Source organism: Pygocentrus nattereri, chromosome 17 (assembly GCF_015220715.1).
Source record: "Pygocentrus nattereri isolate fPygNat1 chromosome 17, fPygNat1.pri, whole genome shotgun sequence".
NCBI classification, from domain to species: Eukaryota; Metazoa; Chordata; class Actinopteri; order Characiformes; family Serrasalmidae; genus Pygocentrus; species Pygocentrus nattereri.
Genome location: NC_051227.1, coordinates 40,216,151 through 40,238,023, shown reverse-complemented (window position 1 = coordinate 40,238,023; position 21,873 = coordinate 40,216,151). Strand labels below are relative to the sequence as shown.

At 40.2% G+C, this 21,873-nt stretch overlaps 2 protein-coding genes across 2 annotated transcripts; one reads left to right on the top strand and one right to left on the bottom strand.

Moving 5' to 3' along the window:
- Window positions 1-1,956: 1,956 nt before the first annotated feature.
- LOC108410843 (odorant receptor 131-2-like) lies at window positions 1,957-2,934 on the bottom strand. The gene has a single exon (XM_017682129.1). The coding sequence runs from the start codon at window positions 2,932-2,934 to the stop codon at window positions 1,957-1,959; it is 978 nt and encodes a 325-aa protein (XP_017537618.1).
- Window positions 2,935-17,368: 14,434 nt separating this feature from the next.
- Window positions 17,369-18,444, top strand: or129-1 (odorant receptor, family H, subfamily 129, member 1). The gene has a single exon (XM_017682130.2). The coding sequence runs from the start codon at window positions 17,500-17,502 to the stop codon at window positions 18,442-18,444; it is 945 nt and encodes a 314-aa protein (XP_017537619.1). The 5' UTR covers window positions 17,369-17,499.
- Window positions 18,445-21,873: the final 3,429 nt, after the last annotated feature.

The following is a 21,873-nucleotide window of genomic DNA, read 5'->3' as shown; positions in this document are numbered from 1 at the left end:
ACAAGCTGTTTACCATCTGGGACAACACCTCACACCCTCTGCATGCTACACTGGATAAACAGAGAAGCACATTCAGTGGCCGACTCTTACAGCTGCTGTGTTAAAGAGCCTTTTGAGGTGTTTCTTTCTCACTGCTATAAAGCTCTACAATGAGTCTCCTTTCTGCACAGATAGGATATGGATATGTTCTTATTGTGGAATGTTGCATTAACTATATGGCAAAAGTAATGGGACCCTTGTCTTTGAAAAAGTTCTGCTATTGGCTCATCTGTCTTTTTTGCCCATTTTGCCTCGCTGTAATGGTGAAATCATGGATGTTGACCTTATCTGAGCCGAGTGAGGCCTGCAGTTCCTAAAATGTTCATCTGGATTCTTTTGTGAGACTCATTGCTGTTCATTTGGAGGAATTCTGGTCAGCTGGCCACTTCTGGAAAAATTCACCACTGTTTTCTCCATTTGGAGATAATGGCTCTCAATGTGGTTCACTTAAGTCCCATAGAAATGGCTTTGTAGGTACATACAAATATACATTGTATATGCATTGTATATACACACATACACACTTTCTAAGCTGCTTCTCCCTCAGGGTTGCGGAAGGGTGCTGGAGCCTATCCCAGCTGTCATCAGGCAGAAGGCAGGATACACCCTGGACAAGCTGCCAGTACATCACAAGGCAGACAGACAGACATACACATTCACACACATTGTATATACATACATTTAATCATATATATACACAGGAAGATTCACTCAAAAGAGTCCCAGAATATTCTGTTATAACTCTATATGATGAAGCAAACCTTATCTTGACAACTTAAAGGATTATTTTTCTCATTTATTGTTGTACTAATCTAGATGAGAACTGTTAAAGTCTTCAAACTTCATTCATGGGTTATAATACTCTCAGTTTATGTCCAATGTAGACTCAAAATGTTCAGAAATACACAAAACTGTATGGAAACACAAAAAAATGCCATGTAGGTGTTTCTATATGAGTTCAAAACAAAGAAAAGAAGACCGTAACAAATCAAAGATCAGTTTTTGTCCCACAGGCTCAAGGTAAACAGGCTATAGGACATTTCTGTAGCCTGACAACTATAATAATATCACATTGAGAATATTACATGTTACACATCACTACACTTTGAGTATGATTATAAGAGGTGTCATAACCAATGGCAAGGTGTTATAACCATTTTTTTGCTATTATAATGGAGGATTTCATGTTGTATACCACATTTGCTTCATAACATAAGTTGCATCTTCACCATCCAAAGAAAAACAAAAGAAATGGCAACTGTGCAGATGAGAGCAGAAACATTCTTTAATTTTAATGCAAGTTAATGTAAGAATATTTTATTCCAAGCAATTCTGGATCCATTCCATTAGTCTAATCACAGTGAAATTTTCACGCAGTGTAAAGCACTGTGCTGAAAATATGCAGAAAAAAAATTTGACTTGCAAAACGTGGATATACTTATTTTTTTGGACAGTGATAAAGTAACTGTAAAAACCACATATACAGATGCAAATATAGTACATGCTCAAAAACAATTATGAATGAGGAAAGACAGTTGCAGGCAATGACAAACACAAATTCAGGGTGGGAATGCTTCAGAAGGATTATTTTTTGATCAGGCACTTGCAAGATAATTTAACAGTCCCACTTCAAAGACCCAATTCACTGAACTGCTAACATGTAGGATAAAACACGGTTGATTGTGGTACATGTGTTTCATTGTTTCATATTTCTGGAAGGTTGAAGCAAATTATACAGTAAATGCTAATTTACCATTAAAAACCCTTCTAAATCTGGCAAACTAATGATATGAAATTCTGTTTCACACAACAGGTCTATGCATATTCAATTAAACGCTTAGGTAAGTATTTAACAAGCACAGCAAGTACATTTCTAGAAGGCTCACAGTCTTACAGCAGTTTGTTTTTGGAGGGCTTTTATGGATCTGGTTCTCTGTTTTCAGAGGAGATGTGATTTTGTCTACATCTGACATAGTATGAGAGCGCAGCATAAAATTTCTCATCTCTTAGTCCATAGACAAGTGGACTGACAGCCCTGGCAATGACATTAAATGTGAAAAAGTTGAAAGAGCGGACTGACAGATATAACTCAATATCTATCTGTATGACTACTGCTTCAATGTAGGGACAAATAATCTCAATTGTGCAAAGGATAAGCTGAAGCATATGCAGTGAGATGGTGCGCAGACCTTTGCCTGCTGACTTCTTGTCAACAGAGGCCGCCCGGGCAGCGAGCACAATCATCAAATAGCAAAAGAACTCAATGAATAAAATTATGCTAAAAGAAATAATGTACAAAATTCCTCTCATTAAACGGTGCCATTGCTCTGGCGTCATGATCTCATAATGGCAGAAGGTAGGCTCTAAAAAATATTCCTTTGAGACTGTTGCAACAAGGATAAACACATCCACAAATGGCTTTATGGAGCTTATGATCCAGATGATAAGGATAGCAGTAAGAGTTCTGCTGGTGGTGGATATAGCACTGTGTCTCAGTGGCATGCAGATGGCCACATAGCGCTCCACACACATTGCAGTGATGGTTAGAGGTGTGCATGATGAGACCGTCTCCATGAGCATGCATAATGGAATACAGAATGCCATCGGCATCAGCACAGAGCTGTAGGAGAGAATGACCACTAAATCTGTCAGTATAAGAAAAATCACATCAGTCAGTAAGGTGTGGGCGAACAGTATGTAACGTGTCTCAGTTCTGAAGGACTGTTTGCTGTAGAAGGTGAAAAGCATGAGGAAGTTGATGTAAACAAAAGGCCACACAAAAATCTGAGTCATGGCCAGGGACAAATCCTTCCGCAATGGGACAGAACTGACCAGTTGCAACTGGTGACTGCTGCTGTTCGTAGTCTGACTGCTGTTACACTCTGCTGTGCACATATCTAGAAGAAAAACGAAATGCTAAAGAGGAAAAAAATTGAAGGCACCTCTACCAGCAATATAAACCATTAAACACTAGAATGCACAAGAATTACAGCTGAAAATATGGTATAATTCTGAGAAATACCACTTACGTTAGCATAACCATATATACATTTATGTTATGAAAGTACGTTAATATAATATCAAAGCTCTTTGCTTCATTAATGCATTACCTGCAGTAATAGAGTTTGCCAAATAACAGATTTTGGATAAGCGCATATATAAGGTTAACTAGACTCATTTTAATATTCAATTGTTGACATCACTGACTCGTAAGCCTTAGTGTGTGACATGCAACAGGATGGTGGGGGCAGTCATGCATGAATTTGTATAGTGCATTTGATAGTATTACATGCTATGTGATAGTCAAATTATGGCAGACATGGTCCATTTTTGAAATCTTCTATCTGAGGAGTCACTTGATGCATTACTGTGAGCTGCCTTGACTTGTCTTAATGTTTTGCTAAACATCCTGTATTAATTCAGTCTAAATCCTGGCTACTGCTTCCAGAATGTGTGAAGTGTTTTCCAGTGTTGCATGGCCAAATATAATTTACTATCATATGTCAAAGAAAACCATGCCCAAGTCTGCAGCTAATAAGAGCATTACGGATGAACCGACCAAAGAAAATCTCACTCCAGATGCTCTGGGAAGTGATAAACATCATCAGAAGGCTTGACAAAGCGAGTAGGATAATCAGAAGACACTCAGTGGCATTCATATTGGAAAAGGAGCTGGCTTGCCCACGGGAGAGACACCAAAACCTGGAGGAGTGAAGTAGGAAATCCAACGTCTAAATTGTGTGACAATTGTGAAGGTAATCATGGCAGAAACGTGAAGGCAATGATATTGTTTCTTTCCTGGAGTGGATAATTCCTGAAGCCCTTGAACATGATAACTCCATTGCATCTCCAATCATTATAGAAAGAGCCCGCAGAGCAGCACCTGCAGGTGATAAACCTCTCTTGACAAGCAAAGAATCCTTCCTGTGGTGAGATGGCAGGGAGAAGTTTACTACAAGGAGTGAGATCCACTTCTTATTGGACTTCAGCAACGAATTATGAAAAACCTTTTTTGCCACATAAAGAACTCAAAGTCAGGTGAATGGCATTCTGAAGCACATTTATACCTATGAACAAAACAGCTGTGCTGTGTATTTCAGTTGACTTCCATATTTTAAAAGTAATTACGGTTACATTGCTGTATCGAAAAAGCAAACAAGCTGAATCTCTGTGCTAGATTTTAATTTCCTGTCCTCTGCCAACAGTGATGAATTAAAAAAAGTCTACAGCCTTTCCAGCTTTTACTTGTACGGGAATTTTCAGTAAGACATCTCGGCATTTCTTATAAACAGTTATTCTTGTTTCAAGTGTGCAATGGCAGAGTGGAATGGCATTTTTGGACAGTATAAACTTTAGAAACTTTACCCTTGTGCCAGTGCCATCATTATGCTACAGCTTTAGGGCAGTCGTGGGCTGGAGGTCAGGGAACCAGCCTCATGACTGGAGGATCGCCGGTTCAATCCCCAGAGCCGACAGCACATGACTGAGGTGCCCTTGAGCAAGACATCCAACCCCCAATTGCTCCCCGGGCGCTGTGGATTGGGCTGCCCACCGCTCCGGGCAAGTGTGCTCACTGCCCCCTAGAGTGTGTGCGCTCACTAGTGTGTATGTGGTGTTTCACTTCATGGATGGGTTAAAGGCGAAGGTGAAATTTCCCCGTTGTGGGACTAATAAGGGTCTCTTAATCTTTAGAAGTTTTTACATGTATTAACATTATCACAATTCCTGGCACTAAAAAGAACCTAGTTGAATCGCACTATCAAGAATTGCTGTGGTTTCCAGGCTAGTATTTACATAGACACTAACAGAAGCCTTCAAGCAGCAAGCAAGCAAAAATGCACTGTCTTTACAATATCTATGGATTTTGCCCTCAATTAGTGAAGACAAGACTGGTGCTGTAATGTACATACATACTTTTTTTCTCTATTTTCTCTATTTTTCTGCTCCTGTCAGACCAAATAGTTTCCTATTCTTTTATTTTTTGAAGAAAAGAACTTTGGCCACACCTGTTATATGTGAAAAAGCAATTGCTCCCAAAACCGGTTGTCACAACTGCACCCGGACACTTTCTAAATCTGGGCATCAGTCATTTTTCAAAGCTGTGGGGAAATGTAGGCCCACTCTTCTTTGCAAATTATTTTTTATTCAGCCACATTCGAGAGCTTTCAAGCATGAGCTTATTTAAGGTTATAACACAGCATCTTCATGAGGTTCAAGTCAGGACTTTGAGAAGGCCACTTAAACCTTTTACTTTTTGAGCCATTCAGAGGTGGACATGCTTCTGCTTCAGATCATTGTCTTGCTGTATAACCTAGTTGCACTTATGTTTCAGATCACAGGCTGATGATGACATTCTCCTGCAGGATTTTTGTGAGAGCGCAAAATTCACGGATCCGTCAATTATGACAAGTCACCCAGAACCTGAAGCAGCCATGCAGCCCCACACCATCACACTACCACTACATTTGACCGTTGATATGATGTTCTAATTGTGGAATGTTGTGTTAGCTTGATTCCAGGTGTATCGGGACCCCTGTCTTCCAAAAAGTTCCACTTTTGACTCATCAGTCCACAGAACATTACAACCCCAATTCCAATGAAGTTGGGATGTTGAGTAAAACATAAATAAAAACAGAATACGATGATTTGTAAATCCTTTTCAACCTACATTCAATTGAATCCACTACAAAGACGAGATATTTAATGTTCAAACAGATAAACTTTATTGTTTTTTGCAAATATTCACTCATTTTGAATTTGATGTCTGCAACACATTCCAGAGAAGTTGGGACAGGGGCGTGTTTCCCACTGTGTTACATCACCTTTCCTTTAACACTCAATAAGCGTTTGGGAACTGAGGACACTGATTGTTGAAGCTTTGTAGGTGGAATTCTTTCCCATTCCTGCTTGATGTCCAGCTTCAGCTGCTCAGCAGTCCGGGGTCTCCGCTGTCGTATTTTGAGCTTCATAATGTGCCACACATTTTCAATGGGAGACGGTCTGGACTGCAGGCAGGCCAGTCTAGTACCCGCACTCTTTTACTACGAAGCCACGCTGTTGTAACACGTGCAGAATGTGGCTTGGCATCGTCTTGCTGAAATAAGCAGGACGTCCCTGAAAAAGACGCTGCTTGGATGGCAGCAGATGTTGCTCCAAAACCTGTATGGACCTTTCAGCATTAATGGGGCCTTCACAGATGTGCAGGTTACCCCTGCCATGGGCACTAACACCCCCCCCCCCCCCCCACACCATCAGAGATGCTGGCTTTTGAACTTTGCACTGATAACAATCCGGACAGTCCTTTCCTCTTTGGCCCGGAGGACACGACGTCCATGATTTCCAGAAACAGTGTGAAATGTGGACGCGTCAGACCACAGGACACTTTTCCACTCTGCGTCAGTCCATCTCAGATGAGCTCGGCCCAGAGAAGCCGGCAGCGTTTCTGGGTGGTGTTGATATGTGGCTTCGCTTTGCATGGCAGAGTTTTAACTTGCACTTGTAGATGGAGCGACGAACTGAGTTCACTGACGGTGGTTTTCCGAAGTGTTCCTGAACCCATGTGGGAATATCCGTTACAGAATGATGTGGGTTTTTAATGCAGTGCCGCCTGAGGGGTCGAAGGTCTTCAGTATTCTGTTTTTATTTATGTTTTACACAACGTCCCAACTTCACTGGAATTGGGGGTTTTATTCCAAAAGGCTTTGGGGTCAAGATGTTTTCTGGCAAATCTTCATGTTTGCTAGCAGTGGTTGTCTTACTACTCTTACATGGATACCATTATTGTCCAATCTCTTTCTAATGGTGGAATCATGAAAGCTGACCCTTTCAGAGTGGAGTGAGGCCTGCAGTTCCTTAGATGGTAGGCTGGGTTCTTTTGTGACTTCCTGGATGAGTCATTGCTGTTCTCTTGGAGGAACTCTGGTAAATTGGCCACTTCTGGGAAGATTCACCCCTATTTGGATATAATAGTTCTTACTGTGGTTTGTTTGAGTTCCAGAGCCTTAGAAATGGCTTTTGTTTATTTTAACCAGACCATTATACACCGATCAGGCATAACATAATGACCTTCTATCTGTGCTCATCTTATCAGCTCCACTTACTGTATAGCTGCACTCTGTAGTTCTACAGTTACAGACTGTAGTCCATCTGTTTCTCTGATACTCTGTTGGCCCCCTTTTACCCTGTTCTTCAGTGGTCAGGACCCCCACGGAGCCTGACAGAGCATTTACTAAGTGGGTGATTCTCAGCACACTGACGTGGTGGTGGTGTGTTGTGCTGGTGCAAGTGGATCAGACACAGCAGTGCTGCTGGAGTTTTTAAACACCGTGTCCACTCACTGACCACTCTATTAGACAGTCCTACCTTGTCAGTCCTCTTTGTAGATGTAAAGTCAGAGACGACAGCTCATCTGCTGCAGCACAGTTTGTGTTGGTCATCCTCTAGTCCTTCATCAGTGGTCACAAGACGCTGCCCACAGGACGCTGGTGGCTGAATATTTTTCGTTGGTGGACTATTCTCAGTCCAGCAGTGACACTGAGGTGTTTAAATACTCCAGCAGCACTGCTGTGTCTGATCCACTTGTACCAGCACAACACACCAACACCACGTCAGTGTTACTGCAGTGCTGAGGATGAACCACCACCCAAATTCTTCTCAAGTTTTTATTTGGTCTTGGCATCGTGAACTCCTTGTTTAGCCATTTTTCACATTGCTGGAAAGGTTATGTTTCAGTGACGTTGATATTCAGCAGGGTTATCAGTAGTAATCAAGCCTGGGTGTGTCTAGTTTAATTGATCCTAATTATCAACTAAAATATGCTAAAGGGGTGTCCACCTATATTTCTCTGCCCACATAACCAACTAACTGAGTTTTAGTGTAAGTGTGGTGGCTCTCAAAACAGCATCAGAAACCTAGAAGAATATTTAAACCTAAATGTACACAATTAAAAACAATTAAAATGACATGAATTCTTTATCTGTTTTAGGATTTTGAAGAGAGATCATGAGAATGGTAACCTAGTACTGAATGATCAGTGCATTTTGAGAAATCAGTGTAAACGTATATAAATATAGTGTAAAAATATACCAGCAGCCAGCATCAAAAACATCATAGCACCCATCATTTTATAAGTAAATATTGTACATGGATTGTTTTTCTAATGTAGATGATTATTTTAACACTTCAGTAGATTAAAATAAAAAAACAAACAATATCTGTAATAAACACTGTTCTGTCTAGAGGATTGCAAGATGTTCTGTGAGCAAACAGTGCATCAACATGTTTACAAGAGAATTATGTAATGTTGATAAGAGATGTGGGGTTATTCTCCTTGGGGTCTAATCAGAGCAAAGAGTCATTAAATGAGCATTTGTTATGTATTCTGCTTTCGTCTAATTATCAAAGGGAAACAGATGGTGTGCCGAGTCTCATATTACCAAGCAATCCTTAGAGGCATTTTCCACATCAGTGGCTTTCCAAACTGTAAATAGAACATCTAATTATATATTTGCATAAGAGAGAGTTTGTTTAATAATTTAGAGCCTGCTTAATTACATGTAATTAGCCACACAGGACATGCTCAACTAGCCATCAGTAGACTACAGTCTGAACGTTTTGTTCATTAGGTTTTATGCTTTTGATACAGTCAAAGTTGAACAAAATTATGAATAAAAACTTCAGTATTTACTGGTTGTGACAGCACAACACCACGCATTTTAGGATCATTTGAACTGTATCACAATGTATTCTGAACAGCCCGACAGCACGGCAGGGTGGCAAAAAGGAAATGCCACAGTGTGTCAAAGTCTGTATGTCTAATCTTAGAATTAGAACTTCACCTGCATGTTAAAAGGAAAACTAAGGTGAAAACTCAGTAAAGTGGTAATTAACTTAGTGGTAATTATAGACATCCATTGTCCAGTAATGGTAACTTGTCCGGCTTTAAAACGTCCATCACTAACAGCAGACGCCAAAAACATTCTTGACTTAAGGCCCAATCCCATTTCTTCTTTTTACTCCTACCCCTTGTTCTCGAGTGTCACCCCAACCCCTTGGAGCTGAGTTACGAGGGGTAGTGGTTGAAATCTTGAACCCTATGAAATGGGTCAACCCTCAAATAAAAAACCCAACAGCATCGCTTCATTAACAGGCCACTAGCGGTGCTCCGTAGGCGACCGACCCGTCTTCAGTGACGGCAATGGATAAAGTTCAGTGACCTCACTGCTGGACTTTATGGACATTTAGGGCATCATATGCTTTCAAAGAGGGGGTTTAAGACAATTATTTACCTTCACCCACCGCTAATTATTTGGTGATACAAAGCTGAAGTCAGCTATTCTCCAGCTTCTCGTTTCTTCCCGCTCCACCTTAAATGGTGCAGCAGTTACATTCTGGTGCTTCAGGCGTCTGAACTGCTGGACCATTTAAGGTGGAACAGGAAAGTTAGCTAGCTAGCTACCAAGACTTTAGCATGCTATTAGCAATTGTTTGTGCTCGTTTTCTTCATAATGACCATAATTCATTGAAACAACATTAAACTAAGATAAAACAGTGGTTATCGTAATTTAACAGAGAAAATTCGCACATTCGTGGGTTACTTTGGTCACAGCCATCTTACCGGTTTTTCTTGTTTTCCTGATAACACTGTTCAAGGCAAGGCAAGTTTATTTATATAGCACCTTTCATACACAACGGTCATTCAAAGTGCTTTACAAATGAAAAAATACAGAAAAATGTAATTAATGTAAATAAAATAAAATTTATGTAAATAAAAAAAAAAAAAAACAATTAAAACAATAGATTTAAAAGAAGTTAATCAAATTTAAAAGAAGGAGATAAAAAATTAGAATAAAAATAAGAAACATGATTAAAACAATAGATATAAAAGAAGTTAAATGAATGAGGCCGTTACAGGATAAAAGTGGATTAAACTGAGCTAAACAAACAATACTAGAAACAAAGGCATGGATGAGTTTCTCCAGGTCTGCTTTAGCCAGAAAATCTCTGAAAAGCTTCTGAAAAACCTCCGTTTGGAGGCCATATAGCCGCAACACTTCACCTTAACTACCCCTCTATCTCAACAAAAACTGGGGCGCCCCACTCCTAGACGTGTACATGCAAAACAGAGGGCTCAGGGTTAAGTGGCAGGGGCAAGGGCTGAAACGGGATTGGGCCTTAGCGTAGAGATTTTATTTCCAGCAATTCTGTATTACGGGACGGCGGGGAGGTGGACCCAAGCGCAGAACTGAAGCCCAGCAAAAACAAAAACGTAATGCAAAACAGTCGCCGCCACCACTGAAGAAGCGCCCGCACCGAGGTTCGAACCGGCACCGTTAGGGTCACTGCGCCACGTGAGCGAGTGACGATGGGCAAGGCGGCCTGAGGAAGGTGGAAAGGGACCCTGAAGTAAAGGGCAAACCAAAGAGACGTCACGGACAACGAGCTCCAACAAAAGATACTGAGAAAGGTGAAATCGGGCATTGCTTGTTGTGTTTGCTCGTAGAGTAAACACCTTTTGAGGCTTGGATTTCTTTTCTTTTTTTTTCTTGATCTTTCTCTGTTCAGTTCTTTTCTTTCCTTTTCTGTTCTTTTCCCTTTGTTAATTGACTAAGAGCCGTACCGGTCACCCCTCTACAAAGGTGGGACAAACATTGGTGTTTGCCAGAACCTTATATAACCTACGAGGGCTTTCAGGTGCGTCAATTTAGTCTTGATTGCCGGCACCTTGCCGCTGTCGCCCTCTGCTGGCCGCAGGTGGCGCGGGCTGGGTGCCCTGCTGCCGACGCCCTCTGCTGGTGGCAGGCGTTGCAGGCTGAACCCTTACATTCTGGAACATTTCAGTCATGAAAACGTTCACAAAATGTAAAGGACTGCTGCTGTGCTCAAATAATGCAGCAAAATAAAAAGTCAAGTTTCTTGGGGTGTTTGGTTTGCTTGGTTTGTCTGGACACTGACAATATTTAAAATGTAATTCCTTGTAAAAGACCTGCAAGACTTCAGTATACATTAGTATGAAGACTTGGCAAATACAAAAAGCATACAGTTTTTTCTGGTGACACAGAAGCAGGTTAGCTGACTATCAACTTTCTTCTGTGAGTAGATTTGATTACATCGTCTCCATTCTTGGCTCAAATGTCTTTTTTCTCCTCTGCCAGCAGGTTCAACACACTACAGCAAACTGGTGGTTGTGTACAGCATCGCTTTCTGTCCTCATGAGTGACGCATAACAGACTGGACAAGCTTGTTTCATGTCTAAAGCACGGTCTAAAAGCAACCCTGTTTGCCACACAGAACAAATACTGCAGTTAGGCCAAACCACAGAGGTGTCAGTTAATAATTAATGACCTCGGAAAGACGTTTACTGCCCTCTTCAGAAACTTTTCACTTTTATTTTGCATGTTAAATTCTTTACCATGATTTTTGAGGACCATACTTCTAAATGGTGTTTAAAATTTAAAAAATGTTTAAAAAGAACATTTTTAGAAGTATTCAGACTCTAGATACTTACAATGATTATGTTATGATCTGTTTCAACTCAAGGCAGTGACTGCAGCTAAAATAAGCTGCAAAATCACTACTTATGATACTTTGTGTTGGAAGTTGTGGGTCCCAAACCCTAACCTTTAAATTCCAACTTAAATAATATTGAACTTGTTTCTGTTTTTTTGTTTTTTTTTTGCTCTGTTTAACATTTAAATGAAAAAAAATATATATCCAAAAAAAGGGTTTCCCATGTTTTCAGGTCACTACTGAAACACAAAGACTCCATAGTCCATAGTGCAATAGTCCACAGGTCCCCGTCTTCCCTCCTGGCTACATGACGAGCAGTTAGATCTCACTGTTTTATAAATATGTAAATCAAAAAATCAGTATGTAGCATTTTGTAACAATTTTTACCACCAAAACACATTTTCTGCAACTGTTTTTGTGTTTTAAAGAAAATATTATTATTTTATGTGTGTCCAACTGTTCAAAGCTGTGTTTGCTAGACATGTACTGGCTAAGGTCTTTGAGTTCTGCTTAAAATTAGGAAAAAATTGTCACTTCCAAAAACTGTGTTATTATAACTGTGTTTATTTCTGCATTTGTAGTGACAAAATGGAATAATCAATAATTTATTTAAAGAAAAATATTACAGTATATAGTCACTCAAAGCAAAAAGATTTTTAATCTAACGTCCAAGTCAGGTAAAAATGTCCAAAATACGTTTTCAGACTTTGAACCAATTCAGTTGAATGATTCATATCACAATGATTCAATGTACAAACATGATCTCTAATATGACCAAAGAGTCCATATCTAACATTTTAAGAATTAATGTTGAGTAATCATAAACATCTGATGATTGTAGATGAATGTCCCATAATACCATTCAGTGCATGTGTTCATAATTAAAAATAAAGGGGAAATCTGGATTTTCAAAATGTCAGGATGTAAACAAAGTCATTCAGAGTGGTTTGACATGAAATGCTGCATTTCAGAAAAACTCAATAAAGTTCATAGTGGCAGTGATAGGAACCAGATATCCAAAGTGTGTTGTGTCTTTAAGAGCTCCTGAGAAGACGTTACCTGAAATGGTTATAAATACAGTGTGTGATGCCTGACAAGGTGTTTTTCAATGGTTTTCAGGTAAGAGTTCAGCCTAATTTTTTCTAGGTCAAAATCCTCCCCAAAAAGGATTACCTCACTTATCATATTAACCACCATTTTACCATTATCAGTATAACATACTGATAACATATAACATACATATAACATAAACTCAGAAGATATGGTTTTAATGCTTGTTAGTAAATAAAATGACTAAATTCGTGTTGAAGACATCACAACTCCTGGTTCCTAGTTTTCCGCTGTAAAGAAATCTGTGGAACCGTTTTCTACAATGAACCAGTTTTACATCAAACCACTCAGAATGACTTTGTTTACGTCTGAACGATTGAATCATGCAGGTATTTTGAAAAATCGGTCACATTCCCCTTTCAGTGGTATTTGAATAGACTGTATCTTACTCTGCACATTACTGCTTTTGAATTTCAGATCTTAATACTGATATATCTACATTAACCCTTTCAGACAGCCAGGGCATATCTTTGTATTTTTGAATGTAACTTTATGTACAGTCTATATATATAGGGCAGTAGTGGGCTGGAGGTTAGGGATCCAGCCTCGTGACCGGAAGGTCGCCGGTTCGATCCCCAGAGCCGACAGCACATGACTGAGGTGTCCTTGAGCAAGACACCTAACCCCCAACTGCTCCCCGGGTGCCGTGGATTGGGCTGCCCACCGCTCCGGGCAAGTGTGCTCACTGCCCCCTAGTGTGTGTGTGCTCACTAGTGTGTATGTGATGTTTCACTTCACGGATGGGTTAAATGCGGAGGTGGAATTTCCTTGTTGTGGGACTAATAAGGGTTTTCTTAATCACTTATATATACAGTTTATATACTGCATGGTCACATCTGATTCAGTAGAAAAGCTTCTCAATTGTAAGTTAATTAACACAAACATTCAATATGAAAGACCAAAATAGTGTGCAAGTAAAAGAAAACACAAAAAACAACTAATATTTACACGTCTTAATGCAAATAAAGGTTTACAACCAAGCAACACCCACGTGACCACTGACTGTTGTTCTACATTGGCTGTCCTCTAGTGGTAAAATGCTGTACTGCAGAGTGTGGACTGTAGTGCATATTAAGCCCAGGATTTCGCAGGGAAGTGAGAAATGCAGTAACACACACAGTCAAAGAGCTCTGCTTTTCTAGTTGTGGAAAAAATGTGTGTTCCAGTGTAAATGGAGTTCATTTCACGCCACAATTTTCAAATGAAAAAATTAAATCCACAAGCAAAGTGTGGATAATAAAATGTCCTGATGGTGCAAATGCAAATAGAGTTAAACTAAATTTTTCAGAAAGATTATTACTCATTCCTACTCATTTTTATATAAAATCTTAACTCATTTTGCCAGTCTTTGATTTCATTGTTTCCTTTTTGCTGATATATTTTTTGCTTCTGGGCTCTTTCAGCACATTTCCTGCTTCTGATGACCAATAGCCCTGCATGATTAAGCAGTTCTTTATCTTCTTCTTCTTTCAGGTGCTCCTTTTAGGGGTCGCCACAGCGGATCATCTGCCTCCATCTCGCCCTATCCACTGCCTCCTCTACTTTCACACCAACCATCTCCATGTCCACCTTCACTACATCCATAAACCTTCTCTGAGGTCTACCTCTTCTCCTTCTGCCCAGCAGCTCCATCTCCAACATTCTTTGCCCAATATATCCACTATTCCTCCTCAACACATGTCCAAACCATCTCAACCTGGCCTCTCTGGCTTTATCTCCAAACTGCTCCATCTTCACCGTCCCTCTGATCTGCTCATTTCTAATCTTGTCCATCCTCGTCACCCCCAACGAAAATCTCAGCATCTTGTGAAAAAAACCTGTGAAAACATGTCAGAGCAAAAAATATCAGCAAAATCAACTAATTAAAAAAAAATCTAAGCAAAACTAGTGGAACATGTCATCCATCCATCCATCTTCTAAGCCGCTTCTCCCTCAGGGTCGCGGGGGGTGCTGGAGCCTATCCCAGTGGTCATTGGGCGGAAGACAGGATACACCCTGGACAGGTCACCAGTCCATCGCAGGGAACATGTAATATATTTACACTAAAATGAGTGAAAATGAGTAGAAATCTTTTTGAAAAAGTTTATTTGAAACTTTTGACACAAAATTAACTTGATAAACGGAAGCTGACGTTTCCAAAAAAGTTGGGACGCTGTACCAAATGTAAATAAAAACAGAATGCAATGATGTGCAAATGATTTAAGTCCTATATTTATTTGAAAATAGTACAAAGACAACATGTTAAATGTTGATACTGAAAAAATTTACTGGTATTTGGAAAAATATATGGCCATTTTTCAATTTGGTGCCATTTTGGTAAAGGGTCAAAGAAAGTCTGAAGCTGTTTAATGCTAAAAAACACTGGATAACCGGCAACAGGTCAATAACAAAAAACATCCTAGAGAGGACACAGAGAAGGGGTTCATCACTCTTTGAAAGACTGCACGAGCGAATAGTATAACAACGTTTCTCAATATAAAATAGCAAAGAACTTTTGCTTTTCATTCAAGATTCAAGAGTTTTATTGTCATGTACACAGCAGAACAGTCAGTTGCACTGTACAATGAAATTCTTACTTTGCTGTTCCTCCGTTCACCATATAAACTCTTAAGAGAATAACAAAAAGAAAATATAAGAATAACTAAAAAAAATCGTAGTAAAAGGTAAAAGCAAAAAAAGTGTACAGTGTACAATGTTGAAATAAGATTAAAGTTACACGTGCGTATGTACAAATAAGTGGAGCAGCTGTTCATAAAGTGCATCAAGTGACAGATGAAAACAGATGTAAACAGTAAACAGTAAACAATATTACTCTGTGTAGTAATAGATGTAAACAGTATTGTTTCATCATCTACGGTACATAATCTCTCTAAAAGATTCTGAGAATCCAGAGAAATCTTTGTATGCAAGGATCATGGCCAAAAACCAACATTGGCCACCTGTGATCTTCAGGCCCTCAAGCAGCACTGCGTTAAAAACAGACACAGCCCTGTAGCGGATATCACTGCATGGGCTCAGGAATTCTTCCAAAAGTTCAGTCATCGCTGCATTCACAAATGCAAGTTCAAATTCTAAAATAAACCGGATGCCCGATGAGGTTCCTTTGTACATGCCACAATCCACTGAGGTGTTGTGAAATGTAATCACTGTCCCATCACAGCTCTCTAGCAAGTTTGACAGAAAGCTGAGAAACCAGTCAGAAATAGTCGCTTGTAGCTGTAATCCAGAGGAAATGGCATCTGTTGCAGTTGGGAAGTGATTAAATTGACTGAATCTAGTAATGCCACATGGAATTTACTGAGCAGGTGGTAATATAAACATTTTAATCCTTCCTACCTGTGCTGACGATAGTCACCCCTGTTGCACATTGTATTATTTCTGGCCACCAAACCAGCTACTGGGTGCAAACAGGAATAAATGTGCTGTCCAACAAAACCATTAGGCCATTTGCACCTGCACAGAAGCAGGGCTGTCAGTCTTAATCCTTAAGTTTGATGTTTGGCTGATAGGTCTGGATAATAGATTAGATACACTCAGTAATTAAAACGCTACAACATGTGGCTGATAATGAGCGAAGGTCATAGTAAGACAAACAGTATATAGTTCTCAATCATGAATGTTTCACAAACTCTTGTAGTAGCAACCCACATGTATCCTGTGGTGATTGAACCCCAGTCCAAACTTTACCAACAAAAAATAAATAAATAAATAATTTAAAAACCATTTAATTCACAAATCTCTGAATCACTACCTTCATTGCTTATGGCAGCTAAATGTTTAAAAAATGCAACATAGCTTATTAGTTTTGGCAGCAAACACTGGAAACATGAGAATGCTTTGGAACAATATTGGAATTGTGTTGTGACAATGGCATGAAATGAATCTGTTCCCTGAGGAACAACTCTAGACCGATTTCAGCACGATCCCATTTCCCCTCATTACCTCACATTATGGTGCTACAGCTGCTATGGGATAAATAAAACTGGCCAACCCATCTCACAGTGTCCTTTCATTCCTCTGTCGACAAACACTGGGTGGTAAGTAGATAAGGTTAGTATTTTGTAAATAATTGACTAATGATCTTCTTGCAGTGTAAGACTGGAGTTGCTTCAATTTTGATGAATTCACATTTAAGTTGTATCAGTTTATCTTATGTGTCAAACATTTAACTGAACTCACCTGGTGAATTGTATTCATGCTTGAACTCATGCCAAGTTTATTATTCTATTATTATATGCTGTTTTCTTGGTTGTGCTAATGAAGTGGTCCTCAAATTTAGACCAGAGAAAAACGTGAAATGCAGGAGGTTGCTGACGAAGATGCACTAATATTTTTTTATATATTTAGTCGGTGTCATGCAAAAACTTTGTATCTACACTTTTTAAGTTTTTTGCATAATTTGAAAACTCAGGATACACTATAAATCGCATTGAATTTCAAATTTCATGCTGAACGGACCAATAAATGGTCCAAAACCACTTGTTATGTCCACACTTCCATTACAAGTGGATTATATATATGTGCATGTCTCATAACTGCTAATAACTGAACACATTCTATACTGAAAACACACTCAAATATGCCACTTTCTGCTCATTTAAGTCCAGAGTTTCTATTTATTTGCAGAGCTGAACATATTGGGAAAAAATAAACATAAAATAAGGTCTATGCAATGTGTGTTAATGCACATTTCACATTTTTTATACCAGGATCGCACAAATCTCTTTATATTATGTGATAAATTTACTCAACTGCAATTTATCTGTATTCTCATCCTATACAGTTTTCTCTTTTGCATTACAGCATTTCATAACTAACAGCTCCGCAAAGCATTTAGGCATTATGCAAAATCTAACTGAACCTCCGGGCAATGCAACACCCACCAAGAACGTGTCCATCATTGTGAAGGTATGCGTGGTCATCCCATTCTTCTGCGTCTTCCTCTACTGCATCCTCCTGATGTTGCACACCTTCGTCTCTCACAGACAGTTCTTCGACAGCTCCCGCTACATCCTGTTCACCTACATGCTGGTCAATGACACCCTGCAGATGCTCCTCTCCGTGGTGCTCTTCCTCTTTGTCATGGGTAACGTGAACTTTCCCATCATCTTCTGCACCCCCTTGTTGTTCTTGTCCACAGCCACCTTCCAGAACAGCCCACTCATCCTGGCCGCCATGTCCCTGGAGCGCTACGTGGCCATCTTCTACCCACTGCATCGTCCAGTCTCCTGGAGACCTGAGAGAATCTGGGTCATCATCCTGAGTCTGTGGATCGTCAGCTGCATCCTGCCCACGGTGGACTTCATTCTGATGCGGCCCAAGGCGGATGTTGATGTCCTGTCCACCCCAGTGCTCTGCAAAATGACAGTCCTCAACTCCTCGCCCATTCAGACACTATTCAAAGTGGTCATGAACGGCCTCTTCTTTGCCCTGGTGGCCGTTGTTATTCTGTTCACGTACATCCGCATCCTTCTTGAGACTCGCAAGATGCGGCAGGACCGCGTGTCGGTCAGCAAGGCCCTACACACTGTGGTGCTCCACGGGTTCCAACTGCTGCTGAGCATGATGGCCTTCACCTTCCCCATCACCGAGAGCCTGATTGTCCTGCATGTCAACTGGCTGCAGGAGCACATATCTTTCTTCAACTACTTTTGTTTCGTCTTGCTGCCACGGTTTCTCAGCCCCCTCATTTACGGCCTCAGAGATGAGAGCCTGAGGAGCCACATGAAAAGAGCTGTGCCCTGCTGCAGGGCTCGAATTAGTCCTCATAAAGCGACCAAGAACTGAAATGAGCCCTCTTCATTCTTGTGTACCCCCTCAAAAAAACCTGTGCTATATTTGTTTTCATCCATGTGCAGTAAAAAAGATTGACATCAAAGCCATTATGTCACGTTATAATCATTATTTATGAGAATCAAGCAACTAAACTGAGCTTGACTGAATTTAATCATTATATGATGTAATGATGTGAAGTGAGATGTTGATATGAACAGAAACACGTTCACGTTGGAATTCTGAAGACTTCACTCATCAAATAAAACCCACTGGAATAAGTTTGCATTACCACATATGTAATAAGTTTTTATTCCCGAGAACTTAAATGACCAAAAAAACTTTGGTTGCACGTGAGGAGAATGTTGGAGAACTCAACTTCTGCTTATTTTACAAAACCATTTTAAAGGCCACTTGTCAATGACATCATTGCTCTGGTACAGAACTACAGACAAATGCTTATGTTTGTTATTTATGTGATTTTAGGTTTTTCTCATCTAAATGAAACGGTTTAAAACGTGCGCTGATGTAGGCACTCGGCACATTTGGCTGCACTGACAAAACCATCAGCATTTTAAGTATTTGCAAATGGTAATACTTTCACTTAAATATGTTACACTATATTACACTAAAATATGTTTGTAAGATCTTAATCTACCTTTAACTCCCTTTCAGTTTATGTGGTCATTCACAATTACTTTTTAATTCCTTTGTTCTAGAATATACCTAGGATCTGTTTCTGTCAGCCCCGCGACCCTGAGGGAGAAGCGGCTTAGAAAGTGTGTGTGTGTGTGTGTGTGTGTGTGTGTGTGTGTGTGTGTGTGTGTGTGTTTCTGTCGGTACATTCAGGATAAAAGGGGAAATAAGACAGAAATCAGATCCTAGATCAGCACTTATTATAAATACTGGCCCAGGACTGCTTTGCTGTTTCTCCCTCGGACGCTTAAGCATTATATTTTAGAGAATTACAAAATGAGAACAGCACCTAATAAAATATGAACTAAAACAGACATTCCCAGAGATGAGTAGAATACTTTGGAAATAGTAGTGATGGGTGAAGTAACATACTCCATTACAACACAAAGTAATTCACACTGTTCCTCACTGTTACTGGTTGGCAGTTTTCTTCATGTAACTCTTCTGTTAATAAGTCTCATGAGCTCCTTCAGAAGGATGCTTTTAATGGCCCCAACATGTCTGTTCAGCATGGACTACAGGTTAGTAATAGGAAGCAAGTGACAGTTTTCAAATGCTTGATAGTGATAAGAAAACAATCTGTAAAGTTTCTTGAAATTCTTTGGTTAATATATTTAGCTTCAGCTTGTTAACCATCGTGCTTTATGGCCTGTCCCTTTATTTTTAACTCACATGAACAAGCAACCGACCAAAACTCAATAGCCAGCTGTCCTGACTGCAGTTTGCACAACTCCATACTGTAGGTAGATATTTTCACTCCATAGCCAAGGACTTACTAATTCAGACTGCATATTATATACAACCCCAATTTTAAGAAAGTTGGGACGCTATGTAAAATGGAAATAAACGCAATTAGAAACAGAAAGCAATGATTTGTAAATCTCACAGACCCGTATTTTATTGCCAATAGGACACAGAACCCAAACCAGATGTTGAAAGTGAGACGTTTTACCATTTCATGAAAAACATTAACTCGTTTAGAACTTGGTGGCAGCAACACAAAAAAAAGTTGGGATGCAGCAACAAAAGGCTGGAAAAGTAATTTGTCATAAAAAATTAAAACATTTATTTGCAACTAACTGGGTATAAAAAGGGCATTTTAGAGAGGCAGAATCTCTCAGAAGCAAAGATGAGCAGGTGTGCTAATAACAAGCTGGGAGGTCTTTAGTTTGGATCCAGTGTCCATTATTTCCAAAACGAATTTCACAATTCAATTGGTTGGTCCACAGGGCACTTTTCCACTGTGCCTCAGTCCATTTTAAATGAGCTTGGGCCCCGAGAAGTTGGCAGTGTTTCTGGACCCTACAGCTTTGATTTGCTTTTGTGGATTGTACGACGATCTGCGTTCACAGACAGTGATGTGTTCCTGAGCCCAAGCAGTGAATTCCAGTACAGAAGAATGCCTGTTTTCAATGCAGTGCCGCCTGAAGGCCCAAAGATCACGAGCATCCAGTATTGATGGATGGTCTTGTCCCTCGTGTACGGGGATTTCTCCAGATTCTCTGAATCTTTTGATGATATTATGTGCTGTAGATGGTGGGATATCCACAGTCTTCGCAATTTTACATTGACATTTATCTAAAGTAGCACACAATTAAAAAAAACAGCATCCATGGTGTATGGGGGGAGTATTAGTGCACATGGCATAGGTGTCTTGTACATCTGTGAAGGCACCATTAATGCTGAACGAAATATACAGGTTTTGCCATCCAGACCGTCTCTTTCAGGGAAGGCCTTGCATATTTCAGCAGGACAATGCTAAACCACACACTGCATCCAACACAACAGCATGGCTCCGCAGAAGAAGAGGTTTAGGTGCTAAACTGGCCTGCCTGTAGTCCAGACCTTTCACCAATAGAAAACATTTGGCACATGATGAAATGAAAAATCAGAAGAAGCAGCTGGTCTCCTCACTTCCAATACGCTTACATACTGTTGTTAAAAGAAGAGGGGATGCTACACAATGGCAGGCGCGGCCCTGTCCCAACTTACTGGAGATGTGTTGCTGCCATCAATTTCTAAATGAGTTAATATTTTTCACGAAATGGTAAAACATTGTTCTACGTTCTATTGTGAATTAAAAATGGGTCTCTGAGACTTGCAAATCATTGCATTCTGCTTTTATTTACATTTATTTACATTCTACATAGCATCTCAGCTTTTGGGGAATTGGGATTATTTTTGGGGAATCTCAACTTCCAACCCCCCCCTTACAACTTACAAGGTCCAATATGATTGGCTGACATAGTACGAGGTCTGATATGATTGGCTGACATAGTACGAGGTCTGATATGATTGGCTGACATAGTACGAGGTCTGATATGATGATTGGCTGAGCTGACGTTACACCCCCCCCCCCCACACACACTAAATAACTGTCTCCTGTTAGAAAATCTCTGATAGTGTGGCCTCAGTGGGAGATTAGAGCAGCAGCGCCGCCCTCAGTTCGCACCCTGCTATAACAGTTAATTGTACATGTGGAGGCACGACGACAGGGATGAATATTAAAGTAAAGTATAGCTGATGACTTGAACTAATAATGTATATTCATGTGGGTGGGCTAACCTGGCCCACTGAATGTGGCTTTGAGCTGTTTACCCACCTCTGCGTTTCTTTGAAAAACGTCCTCCAACTGCTTCATTTAAACAAAAGCTCATGCCACTCCTCCACCCCCACCCCCTACTCCTCCACCCACACCCACACCCTACTCCTCCACCCCCACCCCTACTCCTCCACCCCCACCCCTCC